This window comes from Martes martes (genome assembly GCF_963455335.1).
Source record: "Martes martes genome assembly, chromosome: 9".
Classification (NCBI taxonomy): Eukaryota; Metazoa; Chordata; class Mammalia; order Carnivora; family Mustelidae; genus Martes; species Martes martes.
The window spans coordinates 89,897,596-89,923,004 of NC_137896.1; the positions used below are offsets into that span (position 1 = coordinate 89,897,596).

Sequence of the window (25,409 nt, forward strand, 5' to 3'; positions counted from 1 at the left end):
CCCTGAGCTGAGCCTCCATAGTTGTGGGTCAAAAACTATTCTAGGTTCCCCATCCCACTCTGGAAAAGCCCTTTAATACAAACCCTGGTGGAGAAGGGATGCCGAGAGTACAACCAAGAGGCATCCTAGCAAAGGATAAGGGTGAGGCAGGCCTGCTAGAGGCATGGAGACACCGAGACCTGCTTCCCCACATCCTTTCACAGGAAACTCCCAGAGCCAGTTTGCAGCAAAACCTGCTTGAAGCCCAAGGCTGTGAGGCCACTGGGTACAAGGCCCAGAACACACAGTCAGAGCCCAAAGCAGGGAGCAAATGCCCAGGGTGTGGGCCATGGCAGTGACACACACCTCTCCCTCCTCCTCCACATCCCTACCCTCCTCCCCCAACCAGGTAGACAGATGAAGTCGATCAGCCCCCACCCCCACCCCAGCAGCCTGCTGCCACCATCGCCCTGGCAACCCGGCAGCAGGACCAGAGCAAGCAAGAGTACCTTTCGGGCTGTCGGTGCCTGTCTCATCATTGCAGAAAACCAAAGAAAGCCAGGAGAGGAAAGAGAAGGAGGGACAGAGGAGGATGGACAAACACACAGAGGAAGGACAGACGAAGGGAGGGAGGGAAAGAGACCGAACAGAGGGAAAGGCGGCGGAGACAGGAGATTAGTGCATCAAATCCCAACAATGCAGCCTCAGCTTCCCGGCAGGCCGGCTTCCCGGCCCGCAAACGGCTGTGGCTCAGTCGCAGAAGCCCCCGCAGGTGCGCAGTAGGACAGCCAGGCTCCGGCAGGCACCGGAGAGGAGCCCGGCCCAGTTCACCAGCTAAGGCTGATGGCAGCCTCAGTGGCCGCAGCACCAGCTCCACCTGACGTCATGCACCCACCCTCCTCTGATCCGTGGGGGTGGAGCCACTGCTCCTTGGTCTCCTAGCAACTGCCGGGCTCTGCTGGCTCCTCCTCCTCCACATGACTGGACAAAGTCCTGCGCAGAACCCGCCCTGCTTCTGCCTCTGTAGAACGCGTTCTGACTCCTCCCTCCCCTTCCCTCCTCCCACCCCCATCCCCAAGAGTCTGCTCCAAAAAACTGGGCTAGGGACCATCCCAGAAATGGTACTCTCTGGGGCTGAGACAGGACTGGGCAGGCGCACAGAGCCTCACTGCTCCACCAGCCTCTCTCAGACACTCCCCTCTGTCCACAGCCCCATCAACTCCACTTGTCTCTTATACACACGACAACGCCCTTACGGTTGGTCTCTCATGAGGCGCAGGCACCCAGAATACCCCTTCTGTGACAGCATTCGCTCTGAGGGGCATACAATGACAATAAGAAACCCCAGGAAACACTCAGCAGCAGCTCTAATAATGACTGTTTCGCTCCTCTCCCAAACCTCCCCTGGTTACAGGCAGGTTAAAGCCTGTCTCTAAAGACCTTCCAGAAGGGACTGGGCACCTTGCAGAGACATCTGGATTCTCTTCTGCCCTCCCCCTCAAAGTTCCTTTTGTTGTTGTTGTTGTTCTGGTGCTAGCCCCCGGTTCCCCCTGGGGGGTGAGAGCAGGGCCCTGGACTAGGTGTTCTGCTGTGCAAGAACCACTGGAGATGACGACCTGGCTGGGGACTTGACTATTTGACTGGCACTTTGCACAGGAGCAAGGAAGGCAGCCTAGGCTGGGCTTTGCCACATTTCCCCAGGCAGATGCCAAAACCCCCACTTTCGGACACAGCTCAGGCCCTGCCCAGGGTCAGGTCCCCCTGTGGTGAGAAGTCCTCCATGGATATCAGACTGCAGGTCAATGCTCTTCTCTATGCAGGGGCCTGAGGCAAGACTGGGAGCCCCAACCAGAAGACAATAATCCAGGGAAAAGCCCAAGTTTCTATAACCTTGTAATGGGCTCAGCACCCTTTACAGCATTATTTTCCTTCTTATATCCCCACTCCCACCCGAGCCAGGACCTTAAGGCAAGCACCAGAATGTGGTCTCTTCCATGACAAGACTCCAGAGTGAGGACCCATCAACAACCAGGAGTGGAAAATATGTTTTCCTCTCCCCACCCACTGGCCCAATCCAGTAGCTCTTCATGCAGGTCAAAAGGGCCTGAGAGAGCTGGCGACAAGGAAGTCACAGAACCACACATATGGCACAGGACATACAGGTCAGACAGGCACATGCAACTCAGAGATAGCTTGGGCACAGGCCCAAGACACGGGCTGGTGAGAGGAAGTGGTCACGGCAGTGACTTCAGAGTTTAAAAAGAGTCTGGGGGTGGCAGAGTTGAGCCCCACACAATGATGGTTGATGGAAGGCCGCAAGGGGTGGGAGGCGGGCCTCAAGTGCAGCACCAGAGGCAGGAAGAGGTAGGGAAAGACTGACAGAGCAGAGTGAGGGCGGGCATCCACAGCTAGAGCCCACCCAGAAACAGACACACGGACTCTCAGGCCTTCTAACTCAGGGCTGTTCTTCCTGTGCTCTGCTCCCTGGCCTCCTGCTCCTTGCCCAATCATCTTGTTTGGTACTTTCTCCACTCCCAACCTCCGTGTTTCCTCCCACTGCCCCCAAACTCAGACTGAAACTGAGTGTAACCCAGTAAATGCCCTACTCCATGCTACTGCTTTACATTTACAGTCGAATGTCTGGAGTCTCTAACTAGAAGTCCTAAGGCAGTGGGGAGGGGGACAAGTAGGTGCAGCGGTCATCTCCAATGAGTGCCACCTGAGCCTGGACACTAAGCCTGATATCTTTGCATCCCTCAAAGGAACCCTGAAAGCCAAGGCCACCATTTCCTCTGGCCATCCCAGCCCCAAGGTCACACAAACATGCATGCAGCAGCCCAAGGACATGCAGGACAGCTGGGGAGGGGGCTCATGGCCCTCACCCACCCAGGCACAAATAGTAAACACACCACCTTCTTAGGCTTCAGTCCCCGCTGCATGAGGAGTAGGAAAGGGGAGAGTTAGAGAACAGATATCGCAGTGTGCTACCTGGCCAGACATCCTGGGGGAGGTGTTAAGACCAACTCAGGTACAGACAGGTAAAGGGGAGAGTCAGGTCACTACCAGCTCCTGGGTAAGTGAGATCCCTGAAGGATTAGCTTCCAGGATGTCCACACCCCGACCCAGAGAAGCTGGAGGGTCTGAATCCCCACCACACATACCCTGTGCAGAGCAGCGGAGAATTAGAACAGGGCCTCTGCATACAGCCTAAAACAGGCAGCAGTGGGGCTCCTTATCATTCACTTGTGAGCAGGACAGCTCCTTCTTCTTCTTGTTTTCACCTTACCCCTACCCTCTGACCTTTAACATCCTGGCAGTCTTGGGTACCAAAAGGTAGGAAGCTGGCAATAGCACTACTAGGGTCAGACCTGTCTTTCCTGTCACCCCTAGCCTTGGCCCCATTTGACCCTAAACTTCTGGGCCCTAACAGTTCTTCCCTGCTACCACCTTTATTCTACCCCTAAAGCAGCAACTCATACCCAGAAAGCTTCCTTCTCAAGGAGGTTGGAGACAGGAAGGCTTAACTCCGTTTACTCACCTACTATTTCTACCTGCCTAGGAGTGGTCTCCCTCCTCTTTCTCCTTCCCCTCTTTCTCTCTCTTACTCTCCACTCCCATCCCCAACCACTCACCAGTTTGCTGGTCTTTGCAGTTGAGTCCGCTCCCTCTGTAGAAAGCAAGCAGAAATAAATTGTGTGTTTGTATAGAGGGGTGGGAGCAGAGACCATCGTGGTGGGGTAGAAGAGATGTAACAAGGGAATATGGTGGTGATGGAAAAATCTCATGAACCACTGTGGCCCTGTATTCTGGGCAGAAGTCCTGAGGACTTCTAGATGTGGGAAGGCAACTTAACTGAGTGGCTGTTACCTCTTTTGAGGACCTTTGAGGCAGAAGAATCCGGTGTCTCTGGGGAAGTAGTATCTGCTCCATCTTCAAATACCTGGATCTGAAGCCAGAGAACAGACTCAATATAGTCAAATCAAGGATGGCTGTGATCTGCCCCCACCCCACGGCCCAAGCAAGCCTGGGGTACAGGGCAGCTTCCATAAGGATGGACATAAGGATGGATCACCAATCTTCCCTCCCCCGCTACCTCCCACTCTCTCAACCAGAGATGTACACTCATGCCCAGGAAAAGGGAGCCCCACACAAAAGCTGCACAAGTGACAGAGCATGTGCACACGCACACACTCAAAACAGGGTAGAGGTACCTGGGACTGACGCACAAAGATGCCATGCCCTTCATCACAAGTAAAGTACTTCCTGCCTTGGACAGTTCCATCATTCTTGCCCTTTGCTTCATCCAGGATCACGCCGACCCATTTGCCAGTGGCAAAGAGTGTGGCTCCGACATAGGCCACAGTGCCTCGGTGGCCTTTTCCAATCACCTCCACACGGGAGCCCACTCGCAGAGGCCGGGCACTTGCCTCTGCACTCATTCTGCTGCCACTGGGCGTCTGAAAGAAAGACACGTGCAAACATATGCAGTTAAAGGCCTCAGGTCAAGGGTAGCAGCCTAATGCACCAGAAAGGCCTTAGTCAGGATCCTGGACTGAAAAAGGACAAGAAGTCACTTCCCTGAACCCCATTTTCAGGGTGAAGTGGGTCCCAAATTCCCTTCTGAAAAGTACCGGTGATGTTCTAACACTTCTCCAAACTCCTTTGAAATCTGCTACCGTTTTTTTAAGAGTTTATATTTAAATTTTATAACAAATCAGAATTCAATGACAGACCTGTGAATGTCAGTGTCTCAGGAGTACTGCCCCCAAGGAGGGGAATGAAGCTCAAGCGAATAACTCGATTGAGACCAGGCTCTCCAAAACCCAGTGCCCTGACTCAGGTGCCTAAGCTGAGAAGACAGGTGACTCATGGGTGACCCCACAGGATCCTATTCTACTCCCACTGCTATCTGTCTTCCCTGTGGTCAACCAGCTCTCTTAGGCCTCTCCCTTTCAAAGGTACACAACTGTGCCTCCTTCCAGCCCTCAAGTCACCATCACTCCTTCCAGACCCGATTCCCCCCACCCCATCCACACACCCACCATGACATTCCTAGATGCCTCACTGAAGCCCATTCAACCATTTAGTTCCCTTCCTCCTGGCCTGAGCCCTGTCCTAACAACTCTACCCCAAGCTCTAGAGATCCTTCCCCCACATTATGTTGCTATAAAAAGAAAAACAAAGGCCAGGTAAATCTGGTACCTCAGATCTGACCTACACTGTCCCCTAGACTCTGCCCAGTGGTCCAAATGGGTGGCTATCATCCCATGGATCAACAAAGCAAAGAAACAGACTAAACATTGTCCTTCGGAAGTTCTCAGCTTCTGACACACCCGTGATGACAGGACACAACCTGAAATTAGGTTTCCAAAGAGGGCCATGGTTTAGAAGAAAATCACACCTAAGCCATTTTTAGCAACAACAGCTCCATGAACCAGAGGCCTTATAGCAAAGAGATGAATGAGGCATGAGAAAGTGACTCCCTGGTTCTAAAGATTCCACAGGGCTCCCTCCAATGCTCCCACTTGGCTTCAGAAGGGAGCCCTGCCAGAGCCTGTCACTTCCCAAATCCCTTCCCCTAAGAGCTCATCCAGGAAGATAAGGCTATAGCTCCCAGGGGCTTCAGGACCCCAAATCACACCTGGGACAGCAGGGTTGCTCTCACAGATCTCACAATAAAAAAAACTGACAGTGACATCAGGACTAGCCCCAAACTCAAGAGACTCCCTCAACCTCCCAACCCTAATAAGCCTCTCGAAACCAGGTGGACACAATAGTGCGTACAGATTCAATCTAAACCAGAATAGAGAGAAAGCAAGTGACAAACAACAGAGCAGCTCTAAAGAAAGGCGTCACTGTAAGGCCATTGTAACCCACCAACCCCACCGAGAGTCCCCAGCATAGTCCAATCCCCTCAGGAACCTCTAGACAGAGGTCCAGTTAGAGTCAAAGGTCAGGCCTTGCCAGTCCCCACTGAAGTCCCAACACTGGGAGAGGAGGCCTGTCCAGCCCTACACCATCAGTCCCTGCTGCGAGTGGCCCCAGCCTAGCTCCAGCCTGTCTCCCCAGCCCCCACAGCAGTGTCCACAGGCACCCAGGCCTTCTCCAGCAGCCCTCCCAGGGCCATCCCAGATAAGGACCACTTACCCGGCTGTACATATGCCTCTTGCTCTGGGCCATGTTGCTCACCCGGCCTCTACCCCCTCCCCCAGCGGGCCAAAGACAGAGAGAAAAGGCAGAAACCTAGGCAGGAGGGTCAGGGCTCCAGGCCCTCATGGACAGACACAGAAGCCGTCAGGCACGGCCCTCCCCAGTCCATGGACCTCACTCGGTGGCCTACCGGGGTAGGGATGGGGGCAGAGATGGGGGCTGAGGAGCAAGTCCTCTCTGCTGCCTGATGATTCCTGAACCCAGAGACACCGAATCCTGCTTGCCAGCTGATGAGTCTCACTCTGCGCTAGTGCTGCTCTAGACTTGTCAGGAACCGTGTTAGCCTCTGGGTCCTAGTGCCCCCCTGCTTCACCTGGGCCAGACAAGCAAGGCAGGGACTTGCGGGGGCTCCGCCCACACCACAGACCCTCAGCAGTCACCTCTAGAGTAAACCGTCAAAGTTCAGGGCTGGGAGCACAGCCCTGACTGTCCTCCTAGTCTGCACCCCTCAGCATTACTGCTGCCACCCCCAACACTTCCCCTCACAATGTGCCTCAGCAGGACCACAAGCAACAAGGTACACTTCAAGAAGATCAGCTCCCTGCAGCCAAAGGAAGGGTCTCATACCCCCCTTTCTGGGGCTCATCTTTCTCCCTCCTTCTTCTAAACTCTAGACTCAGGGTCCAAACCTATGTAATTAGTCTGGATTTCAATTCACACTTGACCGAACCAGCCAGACCCAGCCAGACCCAGCGCACGACATGGCAAAGGAAGGGCAGTAATGGAGGTAACTTCATACAGCAAAGCAAGTCAAGTACCTCCACACTGGCAAAGGTTGCCAGACTCTTTCTCCCTTCTGGCTGTTATAAAGGGCCAAGCTCAAACCCCGAGACTGTCACATTCAACTGCATGAATAAGAGCAGACAGCTCCACATGCCCCTTGTAGCACAAGGCCCAGTCCACCTCCCCCTCCCCAGTCCCACCTCAACCACCTGCCCCTTACTTACACTCTTGGCTTCCCAGCCACCTCCTCAACAGAAAAAACAAGATGGTTTCTTTTCTATATATCACCAAATTTCTGTAATAGCCACATATTACTTTTATAATTATAAATATTTAATAAGATTAAGCATTCTAGTGAGAGGTCTCCAGAGGGCTATGTCAAGATGCTTCTGTGTTCATTCACCCATCTAACATGGGCTACGAGCCAGCACACCAGGCTCCCTGCCCCTGAGCACCAAACAAGGTTGGCCTGGGGTCTGACCGGTATAGCTCCACCAGATGCGGTGTGGATCTAGGGATACCTGTCTTGTCTGCACTGGACTTCACTGGCCAAACAGAATCTTCCTCCACTCCACTCTCTTTCTAAGGCAGGCCAGATAGCCCGACACTAGAATGACAGCCAATAGCCAGATATATGGCCCCAAAACACCTCTCCCCATCTTCAATCCTGGCCAGACCCGCTAGGGAACCATTTCTCTAGTAAAACTCTCCATGTTTACCTCCTCCCTTCCCTTCACACTTACCCAGGTAGGCAGGGCCATGCAGCCCCTTGCAGCCTGGACTTCCAAGCTCAGAGCACTTTACAGTCTAGAGAGTACTTTGAAAAACATAGCTCTATAGTACTATAGTTAAGAGTACTGTTTCTAGACTCAGACTGCTTATGTTCAATTCCTGGCTTCCACACCTGGGAACTGCATGAACTTGGGCCAGATATTTAACATCTCTGTGCTTTGATTTCCTTATCTGTCATTTGGGAACAAAGAACATATCTCAGAGAGCGGTTCTGAGGATTAGCCAAGATAATCCGTGTAAAACATTTAGGACATTGCCTGGTATTTAGTAGGTACTCAACAAGTCAGCTAATATCCATGCTGTTATCCTTGGACATCACAATAACCCCACAGAGAAGCAGGCCAGGAACGGTGCTGACAAGGAAACAGGCTTAGAGAACTGAGTAACTTCCCTGAAGTTACATAGAAGGTGAGGTGTGGAACCAAAACTGGAACCAGGGGCTGCCCCAGAACCCTCTGCACTTTCCACTCACCTCAGTGTCGACCACACATCTCTCTAGGCTTCTTCCTAGGCTGTGTCCCCCTCTAGACCACACTGCCTCCAGATATTCAGGAGAACTTATCTAAGAACAACCTCACAACTGACCAGTCACGTAGGTTTACATGATCACCTAACTTCTTGGAGGCTGTTTCTTCTATAAAATGGGAATATCACCTGTCATCTCTAAGCTAATGTTACTAGGCCCGAATAAAATAAAGCATGTAAAAGTGCTCTGCAAAAATACAGAGTGCAAAAAATTAGCTGACATAACAGATGATATATAAGTCTAAAAATAAAATATCTAGACAACAAATGTTCTAAGGAACTACAGACAAAAGAAAGGTGAACTAAAAAGGGGTTAAAAAATAAATTAGAACAAGAAAAGGGGTACCTGACTATGTCTTGAATTATGGGCTGTTTTCTGGATATGTGAAAAGGCCTACAAACACTGTAAGTTGTGAACACACTGAGTAGAGACAGCATAATTTTGCTTGACTAGGGAATATTAAAGAAGACTAGATTGGCTTCAGTAAAAAATTCTAGATGAGTTCTATCGAACTATAAGCCTTTTAAAGCACAGACCACAACTTCCCTCTTTGTGATCCCATCACCCTTACCTCATGGAGTCATATATTTATTGAGTAAATAATGACATCAATACTGAGATGCACTAGAAGGTAAGTATGGATAGTTAGGGAGTTTAACATTCAGAAGGAGAGAGACAAGTCCATCTACATGATCCAGTAACAACAAGTGGGTCTCTTCCTGAGCAGGAGACTGGCATGACAAGTTATTTTAGGAGGATCAAACGGGTGGCAGAGCAGGCTGGAATGGAGGCAGGAGCAACCCAGTAAAGACAGGAAAACATCGAGGAGACTGCTGCATAATGCACAAGGGGTGGGGAGGGTCTGAGCCAGAGAAGGGAGGGAAGGAGAGAGGGAGGGAAAGAGAAAGAAGCAGGAGAGGATAGGAGCTAATTCAGAGAATGTACAAAAATGCCGTGAGAAGGCCCTAAGAAGATCACACGTGGAGAAAGAGGCAGAGTGCCTGCACGGGCTCCAGAGACAGACAGACCTAGACACAGCTTTGGTTCCCTCCTCACTTGTATGACTCTAGTCAAGACAGTTAACTTTCTGAGCCCAACTACCTCATCTGAAAAAAAACTACCTCATCTGAAAAAAGGGTGGAAATAATACCTACCTCACAGGGATGTTGTGAGGATTAAGTAAGATTGAAGAAAGCACTTAACACAGTGCCTGGCACAGAATATATGCTGAACAAAATGTAGATATCATCTCCATCATTATTGGGAAGTTACATCAATGATGACTTACATACAGCAGGAACTTGAAAGATGCAGGAATAAATGGATGGATGAAGGAATGCATGAACAAAAAAATGAACAAACTCAGGAGCTTTCAAGCGTGAGTAATGGAAGAATGATGACTGAAAACATTTAAGAAATTGGGAGGAAATGGGAAGGCAAACTGAACATGTAGGAGAGAAGGTAAGTCCTCTTCTTAGGACCTTCTCCAGAGCAAATTTAACTGTGTACACTACCATGCATATTTCACTGTCTCCTTCCAAAATGCACCTGTGATGCGGACAAAACAGATTGCATCATCTCTGTCCTATAGGTGATGGAACTGAGTCTCAGAAGTCAAATGACTCTCCTGAGTCTCATGGCCAGAAAATGGCAGGGGGGCACATGTGACTAGCTGTACAGGCAGGTGATCATATCACAGCACCATTGGGCCCCATGCCATGTCACACAGGACAATTCTGAGTTACATGTTCCCTCAGCCAGAGACAAGATAGATATGCCCTAGACTTCTAATTCATTTTCTTCCCCAGTGATATTAAATACTGTTGAAATATCTACGAAAACAGGTGTCTGATAAATAGGTAATCAATGGTCTTGGAGATTATTTCAGAAAATGACAGGAAAGAGAGTAGCTTGTTAAGAATTAAGAAGGAACAAGTAAAAAGAAGCCTCTTTGGCACTGAGTCTGCACTATTCCTACCTTGCTTTTACTAGCACCCCAGCATCCTTTGAGCCTTTGACCACCTCTTGTCTCGATCTCACCCAACCTTAATCCTGAGCAAACCCAGCTATCTGATTTCCCTCATCCCTCTCATAGAGGAGCTGGTTTGAATCCCAGGCAGTCTCATAGCAGGGCCCGCACACTTGAATTGAACTATATCAGGCACTGGGTATAGAGTAGTTTGGTTACAAAGATAAAAGAAACACAATAGCAACTAGCAAGATTCAGATTTTCTTCAGACTAGGACAAAACTGTACATCTCTGAAAGCACTGGTAAGGAAGGGATAAGTGTGGATGTAAGTCCCTCAGGAATCAGGAAAAAAAGAGCTATTTGCTCACTGAGTGGGGAACAGAAGTTATGGGCCTCGAAGTATGGAAGGCTGGGTTTCAGACACACAGGAACCCAGAAAGAAGACAGGTACACAGCCCATTGCTCCAAAGTCCTACTCCAGTATCTGCCTTACAGATCTCATACAGATAGGACCTAAATCCTAGATGGACTTTCTTTACCTTTCCAGCTCCTTGTTTTCCCCAGAAATGTCTGCAGCCCACTCTCATTCTGAATGTAACTCAATCTCCTCCCAAAGTATCCCCTTCCCCCAAGAACACCCAGTGACTGCCAGGCCCACCTCCAAAGGCCCAGACCTCCAAGAGCCAGGAAGGAAATCTACACAATATTCCCCACTTATCCTCAATAAAGGAACTTTTGCAGGATGGCACCAGGTACATGAGAAGCCGCCAGCCCCACATTTAAGAACTGCAACCTTCCCTGTGCTAGCAGGAGTCCTACTTGACAGCCTGTTTGAAGTTGCTGCTGGTTCCTCCCCATGAATCAACCAGCAATTCCCTGGCACTAGGACCCTGCAGACAGGGAACCCTGAGCCTGCGCTCTAAAGAGAGAGATGCACCATTTCACAACTTCAGCAAAAGCCAAGGCAGCCAACAAAGCCACAGCCACCTTGGCTGTGCTTGGGCTCTGCCTTCTGGGCAGCTCACCGGCCACTCCCCAAAAGCAGAGCATTCTGTCCTTTCTCTTTTTAAATCCACGTCATCATTTGATCGTAATGGAAATCAATCTCCTCAAGTCACCACGCAAAGGCGTATCCATAGCAACCACAAGAGGAAGGACACGGAAACGATGCTCCAGTAGCTGCAGCAGCAAAAGGTAAGCCTGTTTCTCTACCATCCATGCTATCCCACCATTCTCCCCCTTCACTCAAGCGTACCCTACCTGCAAATTCTATCATATCAAAGGGGAAAACGTAAAGGTGAGTGTTAATAATCTATGCTATTATGTAAGGTTATAAGTCTGCCTACTCCCATATCTGGCAGAAAAAAAATTTTCTTTTTCTGGTTGGATGGGGACAATTCCCTTTTAAGTATGCACTGTCTCGGGTGACACAGTCTCAGCCCGAAATACTTGACAAAGCACTCTCAGTCACTTGTCTTTCTGGTCGGGACGCTAGTCTCATTCACGGAATTCAGAGTTTCCGATGTGGCTATAAAAGGCCGGCAGCCACACTGACCCCACTACCCTGCCCACCCATGCCACCAGCATGCCCACACACCAGCCAGGTAAGACCCTCTCTGTAGCAGCCCTGGACTCCAGCCCCTCAAGGTCCAGAAACCTGGAGCTGGGATTCAATTTCTGCCTCCTCTTGATGCCTCAGAGGAAGGAATGCCATTTCTGCAGAGGTAAGAGGCTCATCAAAGCACTACTAACCCTAAGTAATCCTCCATGCCTCCATTTCCTCTTGTGTAAAATTGACACTGTAACAATTCCTTTAAAAGAGCTGTTGTGAGAATGCCTGAAAAGCGCTCAGAAGAGTGCCTGGTACGAAGCACTCAATAAACATCAGCCATTATTATTAGAAGAAAGAGGAAGGAGGGGCCTACAGTGTGAGGTTTAAGTTCTGAGGGTACTTAACACTCTTGGAGAGAATCTCAGGTCTGATCTCTGTCCCTTTCCTCTGGACAGTTATTTCAAGCCTCCCTTACTACTGTAATTCCTATCTGAGCCCAAACCACACCTCCCCTCAGCAGATAAAGTTCCTAAGAAAAAAACCTGAACCTATTAGAGCAGAATTCCTTTGCAAATTTAGATATATCTGCCACCATCACTGCCTCTTTCTTCCTACATTCTTTCCTTTCTTCTGTCATTCCTCTTTCAAAGAAAATGATGTCCCTTTCTTTTCCAGGTCAACCCTTCTACCCTCCTCCAAGGATCTGACTTAACAATCATCTTTTCCCTTGTCCCTTCAACTGCACGCACCCTCTCTACTCGCTCTTATACATTATCCAGCAACCTATGCTGGAGACTTCTATTCTAGGAAAAACTATCTCTAGTCTCTGCTACCTCCTCCACAAGATGCCACCACCTCTCTTCCTTCCTTCCCTGCCAGGCTATTCAAAGTGAGTACACCCTCTCTCTCCTCCTTTCCCAACCACTCCTCGATCTGGCTTAATCTCACTCCTGTCCCTACCACTTCTCAGTAGCTGCTCACACTGAAAAAAGTAAGAGCCCTGGTGACCACAATCTCCCAACTGTCCAGTCTCAAGGTGCATTTTCCAAGCTCATCCTGCTTGACTTCCCTGTAGCAGCTGAAGCTGCTGCTCCTTTTCCTGGAACTTTTTCCTCTCCTAGGTCCCCAGGCAACATTCTCTCATACCTTGCACACCAAACCTTCTTGACTCCTCTGTCATCTTCAGCCACCTAGAAGCAGAGCTGGGCTCATCCATTTCCATGGCATCAACCCCCACTTACACCTACTGCCCCAGGCACAGACTCTCTTCTGAATCTCAGACCCACACTTCCACCTGTCTGCTAAGTGCCACAGACACCCCCCAGGTTCAACATAACTCAAAACACACTTGGTATCTTCCCCTCGAAAAATGTTCCTCTTCTATATTCCTCTTTTCTACTGGCACCACCACCCACCCAAAACAGAAAATAGAGTCATCCCTAACAATTCCCTCTCTTGTTCTCAACAACCCATTAATCATTACATCAGATTGACTGTCTCTACTGTCTCAGATTCATCTCCTTTCCACCCCCACTGACCTAATCCTTAGTTCAGCGTTGTACCATGCCTATGTTATATTACAAGAGTCTCCCGATGTCCCTGATCTAATTTCTCCCCTTAGTCTACTTCCACAGTTAGCTTCCCAAAATACAATCAATATCACCTCTCTGCCCACAAAACTGAATCTCCTTAGCACAGCACTTCAGGTCATTAAAAACCTGGCCTCATTATGAATATCTAGTCTCATGGATCACCTCTCCTCTGAACTCAAAGTTCTAACATTCCAGCTACATGGATATACTTACCTTCCCCATTATGCCTCTATAACTTTTGCAAAAATCACCAAGGCCATTCCCTTTCCTAATAATCAAGGCTCAGTTCAATTACCACCTTTGTCCTGAAGATTCCCAATGTCTCCATACAGAGCTACTCATTCCTTCCTGTGCTCTCACAGGACATATCTCTATTATAACATCACATTTTTATTAAAATATTGTCCCCCTTATCCCATCACGCACGCCTCCAGGGAAGAGAGTTTTTATTCATTTCAGTATCCTAAGCACTGCACACAGAAGACATTCAATGTTAAATACAAGCCTGTACCAATACCAGGCTCTGGGATATAAGCTGGCTCTGACAAATTTTCCAGAGTAACTCCACCCTCAAAGACCACTCCCCCCCCCAACGTAGAGGAAATTAACAGACATGTACACACGAACCCCAGCAGATGTAGCTCTTTCTTCTCCAGACAGGAGCCTAAGAAACTAAAAATGGAGGGTACGGAATTTGGTAATGACACTGGTTCTCAATCTCACATATTTTCATGGTGAAAGGACTCAGAGAGAGGCTTCTAGGCTATACCGCAAATGCAGATCTGGGAAAACAGCTTGAGTGAGGCTTTGGAGGTGACAAAGTCTAGTCTTTGCTTAAGTGAAGCCCTCAGGGGATGTGTAGGAGTGTGGGGACACTCAATTTGTCCATCAGCCAAGTGCTACTGGTACTAGCCTGAACTTGAAAAGAAAAATGAGGGGCGCCTGGGTTAAGCGGCTACCTTCGGCTAAGGTCATGATCCCGGGGTCCTGGGATCAAGCTCCCATCAGGCTCCTTCCTCAGTGGGGAGCCCGCTTCTCCCTATCCCTCTGTCTGCCATTTCACCTACTTGTGCACCGGCACGCTCTCTCTCTCTCTCTCTCTCTCTCTCTGTTAAGTAAATAAATAAATATTTTAAAAGAAAAGAAAAAAGATAGAAAGCCAAATCCAGAGTCTCCAAAATGGAAAGGACCCTAAGACAGTACCACTAATAGCTATACACAAGCCAAGGAGCCTGGGAATCCTCTACTACAATCCCTCCCAACCCATAACTCCAGGCAGCCTAGCAACTCCTAGCAATGACAGAGATGACAGAGTAAAACCTAGAGTGGAAGTTGTCAAAAGCATCACAAAGCTCCCACATCTTTGAATCTTCCCTAACAAGTTCTTCTCCTTTGTATCCTCATGTCAGGCCCAACTCACCAATTCTTAGTACCGCCTCCCGCATCCCTTTTTTCTTCTCCATTACCACTGTCATCTCTTTGGTTGGCCATTTAATAGCTTTGAGAATTGAGGCAAACTATTTTCCCTCTTTGGAGCCTCATCTACGAAACAGGGTAACAGCTGCTCTGCCTACCTCACAGGATTATTAAATAAAATGAGATCATGCCAGTGGAAGGTTCTGTAATCTGTAAAATCTTATACATAAATGGAAGGCACGCTTATTATCACCAGCCTGAGTCCTCTACTACTGATTCGTGAAGCACATCTGGCTCCCTCCCTCTCTCCCCATTTCCAGCCACACATTATATCCCAGAGTAAGACAATGACACACTCTAAAATACTGTTTTGCCCAGATAGCCCCTGGCCCCAAATCTTTCACTGACACACCATTTCTCACTTTAAACAAACAGGCCTGCTTGTGACATATGCAGTGTCATCTCTGCACCACTGTCAGCTGCTTAGGATGCTTTCCCTGGTCTTGCCAGCCCCACCCATCCTTCAGAGGCCAACCAAAGCCCCACTACACTCCCTGCAGAAAGACGAAATTTAAGAGAGGCATCTAAAACACTGTCATGGAAGAATTAAGGATAATTCAGTGGAGGAAACTTGGTGGGAACAGCTATCATCTAACACTTTAAGAGTCACCTTTGGAAGGGAGACTGTACTCATTTTCCTGTTCAGTTGTCAAAGAGAACCTGGGACCAATAGGACAGAAGTTGCAGAGACGCATTTCTGCAAAAAATTGAAAAACTTCCTTACTAAGCTATCTCAAGATGAAATGTAGTAAATTCCCCATTATTAGAAGTGTTCAAGCCCAAACTGGCTATCTGGGAAGGATATTTTAGATGGACTTCAACTATCAAAAGGGTAACTGAACTCGAATCACAGCATTTTAGATCTGAAAGGAACCTTAGTGCTCTTCTAGTCCAGCCTCCTATTTTATAAGCCTGGACAGGTCAAGGGGCTCGCTCAAGGCAGCAAAGTTTGTGTCAGAGAGCAGGAAGGAGAATACAGTCTCTAAATTTCAATCCAGTGACTTACACCCTTGCTATTCAAAGTGCGATCTGAGCAGCAGTAGCAGCAGCAGCAGCAGCAGGACCTGGACACTTGTTAGAAATGCAGACCCAACCGCAATCTGTTCTTTAACAAGACCGGCAGGTGTATGCACCATTAAAGTTTGAAAAGCACTGACCTACACTGACCCTTCCAAACCTTGATTTTCCCAATCTGGAATTGCATTCCCCAAACTACTTCAACTGTTAAACAGAATCCGCACCGAAGAAAAACAGCATTCCCCATTCAAATCTGTGAAACTCTCCATACCATACTTCAGTGTGAGATTCATGGTAACTATCTTTAGCATAGTGAAGGCTCTGAAATATACCACAGAAGAGAAAACTTTAACCATGAAGTTCCTAAACATATTTGAGCACAAAATGCCTTAAGGAAAAAAAAAAAAATACGGCAATCTCCTTTAATATCCCCGTGACTCATGCTCTGGCTGGACCCCAGGTAAAGAATGTCAGTCTCCACCTCATAGTTCTCGGACTCTCGGTACCTTAAGCATACTGATTAGTAAGCGGTCAACGTGGGCTTGCAGTTCTCACTGCAATACATGAGGGGAAGCTTCCAAATCATTGTCTCTTTAAAAACACCGGAGTTCCTCATCTGTGTGATTTACCTGTGGTTCTGCCTTAAAGACAAGCGAAATGTGCAAGATGACTTCTCAAGGGTCATCCTGCCAGTTAAGGCGGACCCCGGGAGTCGGAGATACAGACATACCAGACCCATATCCAGGTCCCCATGTTTGAGTCCTCTATGAGATTTGGGGGTTGGTTGGTTTGTTTGTTTTTCGTTTGACACAAACTTCTTAATCATGTGCCCACAGAAACCTGTGGCTCAGAATGGGTTCAGGGGTGCCTCAGACGCTCCCAGGAAAGAAGGGAGACCCTCGCCGCTGCGGAGGAATTCAGGGACACAACCACTCCGACCCCGGGAGCACACGGCCAGGCGGAAGAGCGCAGGTGGGTCCGACAAGCCCAGAATCAGGCAGGCGCCCACCCCGCCGCGGCCCACCCCTACCGTCCCCGCTCCGCACACCGGGCTCCATACCGCGCCCCAGCCCAGCCCAGCACCAGGCCCCCCGTCCGCCGCCGGGAACCTAGCGAACACGCAGGGGGGCAGCGGAGGAGACGGTTGGCAGGGTGGCCGCCTCCGTACCTGTCCTGTCAGGGGCTCCGCGCCCGGCTCCGGCCCCACCACCGGCGACCGACGCCCAAGACCTTGCCGGTCGCGCCCAGCCCGCCCCGCCCGCGTGGGCTGCCCGACGCGCCGCCCGACCCCTTGAGGCCCGCCCCACACCCTCTCGCCCCAGAGGCCCAGGGACGCTCCAGCTCCAGGCAACACGCTACTCTTCCCCGAAGACCAGCCCGGGTTGAAAACTGCGCGCTGAGCGCAGCCGAGACGACCTCTGTCAGGCACAAAGCTGGACACCTGGAGCGGGATGTGCGCGTGCGCACTGTGCCTGGGAAGCCAATTAGGACCACAGGAGAGAGGCACCTCTAAGCCTGCGCCCTCTGCCGGCCGTCGGGAGACAGTGTTTAGGGATTGGAGGACTGCTTGCTCTGGGCAAATGTATCTCCAGGGGTCCCTACGCTTTTGAGCGCTAAACTGCTAGTTAAAACATTAGTGATAACCGTATTTCGTCAGTTAGCTTGAGGAGAAAATTTAAATTTTGCGGCTACTCGGCGTCATCCATATGGGGATACAGTTTTTTCACGCCTTTACAATGGGAATGTAAAATAACGCAAATGCACCTAATGGCATTTTGGCTTGTCTAATCTACAAAGAAAAAACAAAAGGACAAACCCCTTGACCCAATGCACCCACTTATAATAGTGTAGTTAAGTGAAATAGTAGGGCAAGTGTTCAGAGATACTTGTACAAAGATGTTGGGAGAGCCAGGATTTGATATATGAGGGGTTTGAATTCTAACTTTGATTTACAGGCTGTGTGAGGTCTTCGGTAGGTTCCTTAACCCGTCCATGTTCCCCTGTTGCCTCATCTGTAAAATGGGAATGTTAATGATATTGTCCATATTACTAAGTTGTTAGGAAAATTAAATGAATCCGTATAAAGAAACTGAATAATAATCATTGTGATATCATGCTTATCTCAGCTAATCTAACATTGAAAACAACCTGAAAAGTCCATAAAATTGATGGTGAGGTGGAGGTGGGGGTGGAGGTATAAATGGTAGAAAGGATGAATTGGGCAACATCTCTACCACGGCCCTGTTTTTTTCCCATTTCACCTTTTAAATATTTCTAATATATAGAATGGATAATGTATTTGGATAATTCAAAAATCAAAACAATATAGAAAGTAAACCGCCCTTCAGACTTTGTTTCCATCCATTCTTTCCCTTTGCCCACTACAGGTAACCTTTGTTTATCTTCTATTTGTTCTATGCAAATTCAGGCAAATATGAATATATAGTCTTAGTCCTCCCATTTCTTATGCAAAAGATAGCATGCTATATACACTTGCATCTTGGTTTCTTCACTTAATATATGCTGGATATTTCTAAATCAGTAAATAGAGATCTTCCTTTTTAGTTTTTTTTTTTTTTTTTTTTTTTTTTTTTTTTTTTAGAAAGAAAGCATAGGACGGGGGAATAGGGCAGGTGGAGGAGGCAGAGGGAGAAAGAATCTCAAGCAGGCCCCACACCCAAGCCTGATGTGGGGCTCAATCCCATGACCCTGAGATCATCACCTGAGCCAAAATCAGGAGTTGGATGCTTAACCAACTGAGCCACCCAGGTGCCCCTCTTATTTTTTTCAGCTACATAGTACTCTATTGTCTGGATATACATAATTTATGAGCCAGCCTCTTCTAGTGGGATACTTTGTTTCCAGGCTTTTGCTGTGGCAAGCAAGGCTACAATGAATCACCCTGTACATATGACACTCCATATGTGATCAGGTATATACAGGTAGGATACATCTGGATCAAATAACAAATGCATCTGTAATTGTAGTAGAAATGGCTTCCATCCCCTTCAGTCAAAGAGAAACAGCATATAAAAATTAATCTAAAAGATACTACATGCACATACTTTTTATTGTGATAACACATGCATAAAACTTCCCATTTTAACAATTTTTAAGCATATGGTTCAGTGGAACTAAATACACCTACATTATTGTGCAACTCTAGGAACCAAGGGCAATCTGCCCCAAAATGTGCCACTTTGACATGTAGATTATTTCAAACTAAAAACAATCAAGGACCAAGAGAGGAAGAAATTTTGACCTCCCACCTAACTGTCTTAAAGAATTTAGATAGAGGACCTGCTTCAGGAAGAGAGCTCTCACTATAGATAACTACATTACAATATGAACTAGGAATGGTATAAAGGGAGGAACATGACAAGGACTGTTTGATCAAAATTCCTTCTGTGTTCCTTGTTTCTGGATGGCCCAGCAACTACTTATTCTCCAAAATTTACTCTTTTCATGTGCCTGTGACTTGCTTTCCTTCCCTTTGTAGGAAAAAACTTTCCACCCTCCCCTTAGTTCAAGATGACATACATGCTTCAGTTTGCCTAACTGGAATGGGAGTAGGGATACAGGAAAGACCCAACTGCTCATCAGCACCATAAAAGGGGGTGCCCCTGAGTCTAAAGGATGGGATGTACTAATAGGAGAAATATTGTTTCTTTTACATTGGATTAGGCTGCATGGTCTTCAAGGAAAATTAATAGCATCTTTGTTCTATGTCTTTTTTCATAGGTGCCAGCCTGAGCATCCCTCTGATTAGGAATTCCAGTCTGCATCACTGGAATCCATCCTCCCAAACTGTGATGCTGAACAGAGAATATCTGTGCTCATTGGGTGGAATCCTGTGCTTTACAAAACATGGGAAGGGACCAAGAGGGGAAAACTTCTCCTTGAGGAAAAGAATGCTGGTTCCTAGGGGGAGGAGATGATTTTCAGGTTGAGAGACTTGGAGAGGGGATTGGATAAAGGCAGAGAACAAGCCACATGCAGAAGAATGAAATTGGACCATTTTCTTACACCATACACAAAAATAGACTCAAAATGGATGAAAGACCTAAATGTGAGACAGGAATCCATCAAAATCCTAGAAGAGAACACAGGCAACCACCTCTTTGACCTTGGCCACAGCAACTTCTTATTAGACACATCTCCAAAGGCAAGGAAAACGAAGGCAGAAATGAACTATTGGGACTTCATCAAGATAAAAAGCTTTTGCACAGCAAAGGAAACAGTCAACAAAACCAGAAGACAACCAATAGAATGAGAGAAGATATTTGCAAATGACATATCAGATAAAGGGCTAGTATCCAAAAATCTATAAAGAACTTACCAAACTCAACACCCAAAGAACAAATAATCCAATCAAGAAATGGGCAGAAGGCGGGGTGCCTGGGTGGCTCAGTGGGTTAAACCTCTGCCTTCAGCTCAGGTCCTGATCTCAGGGTCCCGGGATAGAGCCCCACATCGGGCTCTCTGTTTGGTGGGGAGCCTGCTTCCCCCTCTCTCTCTTCCTGCCTCTCTGCCTACTTGTGATCTCTCTGTGTCAAATAAATAAATAAAATCTTTAAAAAAAAAAAAAGAAAGAAAGAAATGGGCAGAAGGCATGAACAGACATTTCTCCAAAGACATACAAAAGGCCGACAGACACATGAAAAAGTGTTCCATGTCACTTGGCTTCAGGGTAATACAAATCAAAACCACAGTGAGATATCACCTCACACCAGTCAGAATGGCTAAAATTAACAAATTAGGAAACAACAGGCATTGGTGAGGATGTGGAGGATGTGGAGAAAGGGGAGCCCTCCTACACTGTTGGTGGGAATGCAAGCTGGTGTAGCCATTCTGGAAAACAGTATGGATGTTCCTCAACAAGTTGAAAGTAGAGCTACCCTACGACCCAGCAATGGCACTACTAGGTATTTACCCCAAAGACACAAGCATAATGATTTGAAGGGGCACCTGTACCCCATTGTTTATAGCAGCAATGTCCACAATAGCCAAAATATGGATAGAGCCCAGATGCCCATCAACAGATGAATGGATAAAGAAGATGTGGTGTATGTATACACACACACACACACACACACACGCACACACACACAGTGGAATACTACTTGGCCATCAAAAAATGAAATCTTGTCTCTTGCAACAATGTGGATGGAACTAGATGGAACTAGAGAGTATTATACTAGCCGAAATATGACAGAGAAAGAAATATACATGATTTCACTCATATGTGGAATTTAAGAAACAAAACAGAGGATTAAAGAGGAAAGGAGGGGAAAAATAAGATGAAAACGGAGAGGGAGGGGTGCCTGGGTGGCTCAATGGGTTAAAGCCTCTGCCTTCAGCTCAGGTCATGGTCTCAGGGTCCTGGGATCAAGCCCCGCATCAGGCGCTCTGCTCAGCGGGGAGCCTGCTTCCCCTTCTCTCTCTGCCTGCCTCTCTGCCTACTTGTGATCTCTGTCTGTCAAATAAATAAATAAAATCTTAAAAAAAAAAAAAGAAAAGAAAACAGATAGGGAGACACACTATAAGATACTCTTAACTATAGGAAACAAACTGAGGGTTGCTGGAGGGGCGGTGGAGAGAATGGGATAACTGGGTGATGGAATGAGCACTGGGTGTTATATGCATCTGATGAATCACTAGATTCTACCTCTGAAGCTAATAATACACTGTATGTTAGTTAAATTAATTTAAATAAATAAATAATTTATAATTGAAGAAGCATATTCATATATGCAACTTGTTTCAAACATATTTAGAAGTGTTTCAATGCCAGGTTGAATATTCATTTTTAAACTTAAATTTAATTAAAAATTTTAAATTCTGTTTCTTAGTCATGTTAGCCACATTTCACATACTCAGTAGCTACATGTGGCCAGTGCTTTCGTATCAGACAGTCTAGAGACAGAACTTCAACCCTTCTTCCCCCTGCTTTTTTATGCTTTTATGAGAGCTCTAGCTTTTCAAAAAAAGAACCTAATGTTCAACTCATCATTACTTGGCTTTGTTACCACACACTGATAGAGTGTGAGGAGTCAAGGTGGTCCAGGGAGAGCCAGGCCTGCTTTTCCCCACTTCTTTCTGGGGTAAGGGTGGGGACAGCGTGAGGGTGGCCCCTCAGGGGACCTTGAGAACAATGTACTAAGAACCCACTATGTGGGGTAAGACAGAACAGTCATAAAAAGTTCCTCTTACAGTGGGAACTTAGGACCACACAAGTCCTACTGCAGAAATCACGGGAAAAACCGTATCTATAGAGACAGATACTTTGTTAAATCAGAGTACCAAAGTACACAAAATCTCGTTAGATTCTCTAAAATCAGGAATACAGAAATGTCTAATACGTCTGGTTCTAATCAACATTGTATTTTAGGACATAACTATAAAGTAAGAAAAAATATTAAAAAATAACGTTTAGGAGGAGGAAATTAAACTGCAATTTCTCACAGATGATATGATGACCTACATAGAAAATGTCAAAAGAATCTGAAAATTATTGGGGTGCCTGGCTGGCTCCACTGATGGAGCATGCAACTCTTGATCTCAGAGTTGTGAGTTCAAGCCCCACATTGAGTGGAGATTACTTAAAATTAAAATCTTTTAAAAATTGGGGCGTCTGGGTGGCTCAGTGGGTTAAAGCCTCTGCCTTCGGCTCAGCTCATGATCCCAGGGTCCTGGGATGGAGCCCTGCATCGGGCTCTCTGCTCAGCAGGGAGCCTGCTTCCTCCTCTCTCTGCCTGCTTCTCTGCCTACTTGTGATCTCTGTCTGTCAAATAAATAAATAAAATCTTTTTTAAAATCTTTAAAAATTTAAAAATAAAACCTTTAAAAGAGGAATCTAAAAATTATTAGAATTGATTTAAAAATAGCAAAGTGGCTAGCGGTAAAAATCAACATAAAAAATCAATTACATTTCCATAACCAACAATGGAAAGTTAATTAGTATAATTTTTATTTTTAAAAAAAAATTTTAAATATTTTATTTATTCATTTGAGAGGGAGACAGAGCAGAAGCAGGGGAAGCAACAGAGGGAGAGGGAGATGCAGACTCCCGGCTGAGCAGGGAACCCGATGCGGGGCTCAATCCCAGGACCCCGGGACCGTGACCTGAGCCGAAGGTAGACACTTAATGGACTAGGCCACCTGGGTGCCTCAATAATATGATTTTTTAATGAAATTGATGCACCTAGTAATAAGCTTAACAAAATATGTGCACAACCAAATTATAAAATCTTATTGAAGACATTAAAGTTAATCTAAATAAATGAGAGATATGGCATACTTGTGAACAGGAAAATTTAATGTCACAAGGAACTTATTATCCCATATTTATGTATTTGAAACAATCCCAGTCAATAACCCACCAGGATATTCTAGGAGTTTATGCTAACAAATTAGTAAATCTGTAGAAAAGAGCCCCGGGGCCAAAAATAGCCAAGAAACTCTTGAAGTAAAAGAACACAGCTCAGGGGTGACTGTGGTTATTTTAAAGTTACTGTAATGAAGGCAATATGGTACCGTTGTAGGTACAGAAAACAAAATAGACCATTAGAACAGAAAAGAGTCTAGACGTAAAACAAACACAAATACATGGGAACATTTGATATTAGCCATAATTTATATTATTGGCCAGTGGGAGAGAGACGCACTATTCTACAAATGGTGCTGCAATAACTGGCTATACAGACATGAGAGAAGGGAGGGAAGGACAAAGGAAGGAATAAATGGGTGCTTCTGGCAATAGAGGACAAAATATCGTGGAAATTCCACCTGATACAGTGCAACTAAAAATGCTGGAATGCAACATTCACACATGCACGCACAAACACGCAAACACGCACACGCACCTGCCCACGTTGCCTAAATGAATTGGTGGGAAAGTAAGGGAATTTCTCAGAAGCTAGAGATGATGTGAAATTACAAATCCCAAGGCACAGATGATCCCTGGAGCCAGTGTTTGCTACCCAACCCTTAGGTGGCCTGGAACTGGGGTTTAAAGAGCCTTAAGTAGGGACAGAAGACGAAATCTGGGGCTGAACAGAGAAGACTGGAATAGAAAACTACTACCCCCTTACACACATGCACATAAAGCCAGGAGAGTCTAAGAGTAACACCCCAGACAGTGACTTAAGAAAAAAAAAGTGCTCCACAAAAGTAAACAGTAAGGATAAAAGCTTCTCATCCTTAGTCGTGGGTGTAATGGGGGAAAATCCTCTCTGGTAATTTGAAACAATAAGCTTGTACTCACATCAGTTTGGGACCAGAATGTATATCACATGAGTGGCCAAAAAAATTCCAAGATGACGGGGCGCCTGGGTGGCTCAGCGGGTTAAAGCCTCTGCCTCGGCTCAGGTCATGATCCCAGGGTCCTGGGATCGAGCCCCGCATCGCGCTCTCTGCTCAGCAGGGAGCCTGCTTCCTCCTCTCTCTCTGCCTGCCTCTCTGCCTACTTGTGATTTCTGTCAAATAAATAAATAAAATCTTAAAAAAAAAAAAATTCCAAGATGATATAGAGAGAGCATATATATATATATATACACACACACCCACATATATATACACATACATACACACATGAATGTGTATGACATATTATTCAGCCATGAGAAAAAAGGATCTCTTGTCGTTTGTGACAACGTGGATGGACATTGAGCACCTTATGCTTAGTGAGACATAGTCAGACAGAGAAAGACAAATACTGTATGACATCACTTTTATATGCAACCTAAAACAAGTCAAACCTATGAAAAAACAAAGTAAAATGGTGGTTACTAGGAGAGGGGGGATGGGAAGGATAAGATTAATGGTGTTTAAGAGTATAAACTTGTAATGAGTAGTAAATAGGCCATAGAGGTCTGATGAATCATACGAGGGATATAGACAATAATGTTGTACTGTAATGATATGATGTGATAAACATTGCTTCTATAGCAGTCATATTACAATATATAAATGTATCAAAGTAACACACTGTATACCTTAAATTTACAAAAGATAACATGTCAAATCTATCAAACAAACAGAAATACAGGAGACATATAGGTCCTCAGATTCGGGAAACCCAAGAGACTGCCTCCAGGATAAACAAATAGAAATACACATCTGGATTAACAGTAGTGAGACTGCAGGAATGTGATGACAAGGATAACATCATAAAAGGAGCAAGAGAGAAAAAAGGACTGTTAGATTAACCCCTGACTTCTCATAGCAACAATGAAAGTCAGAAGACAAAGGAATATTATCTTCAACGGGTTAAAAGATAACACCTGCCCGCTTAGAATTCCTTAGCCAGCAAAATGATCCCTCAAAAATGGTGAAATAAAGCCATTTTTGGGACACCTGGGTGGCTCAGTCAGTTAAGCTGCCGCCTTCGGCTCAGGTCATGATCCCAGGGTCCTGGGATCGAGTCCCGCATCGGGCTTCTTGTTCTTCTCTCTCTGCATCTGCCTGCCACTCTGCCTGCCACTCTGCCTGCTTGTGTGCCCTCTCTCTCTCTCTCTCTCTCTGACAAATAAATAAATAAATAAAACCTTAAAAAAAAAAAGTGGTATTCT

At 46.6% G+C, this 25,409-nt stretch overlaps 1 protein-coding gene across 5 annotated transcripts in view; it reads right to left on the reverse strand.

Annotated features, from left to right (window-relative positions):
- The window catches only part of DCTN1 (dynactin subunit 1), a 29,880-nt gene extending 12,789 nt beyond the window's left edge, over positions 1-17,091 (reverse strand). The window contains exons 1-6 of one of the 5 annotated variants that reach the window (XM_080812733.1): positions 17,006-17,087; positions 4,191-4,436; positions 3,847-3,925; positions 3,612-3,646; positions 2,892-2,912; positions 489-506 (exon numbers count right to left, since the gene is read on the reverse strand). In XM_080812733.1, coding sequence (XP_080668859.1) covers positions 489-506; positions 2,892-2,912; positions 3,612-3,646; positions 3,847-3,925; positions 4,191-4,418 — 381 coding nt within the window. In that variant the 5' untranslated portion in view covers positions 4,419-4,436; positions 17,006-17,087. Of the gene's footprint in view, positions 1-488; positions 507-2,891; positions 2,913-3,611; positions 3,647-3,846; positions 3,926-4,190; positions 4,437-17,005 lie in introns of all 5 variants that reach the window. The other 4 variants (XM_080812735.1, XM_080812734.1, XM_080812737.1 and 1 more) reach the window with 4 other exon arrangements.
- Positions 17,092-25,409: the final 8,318 nt, after the last annotated feature.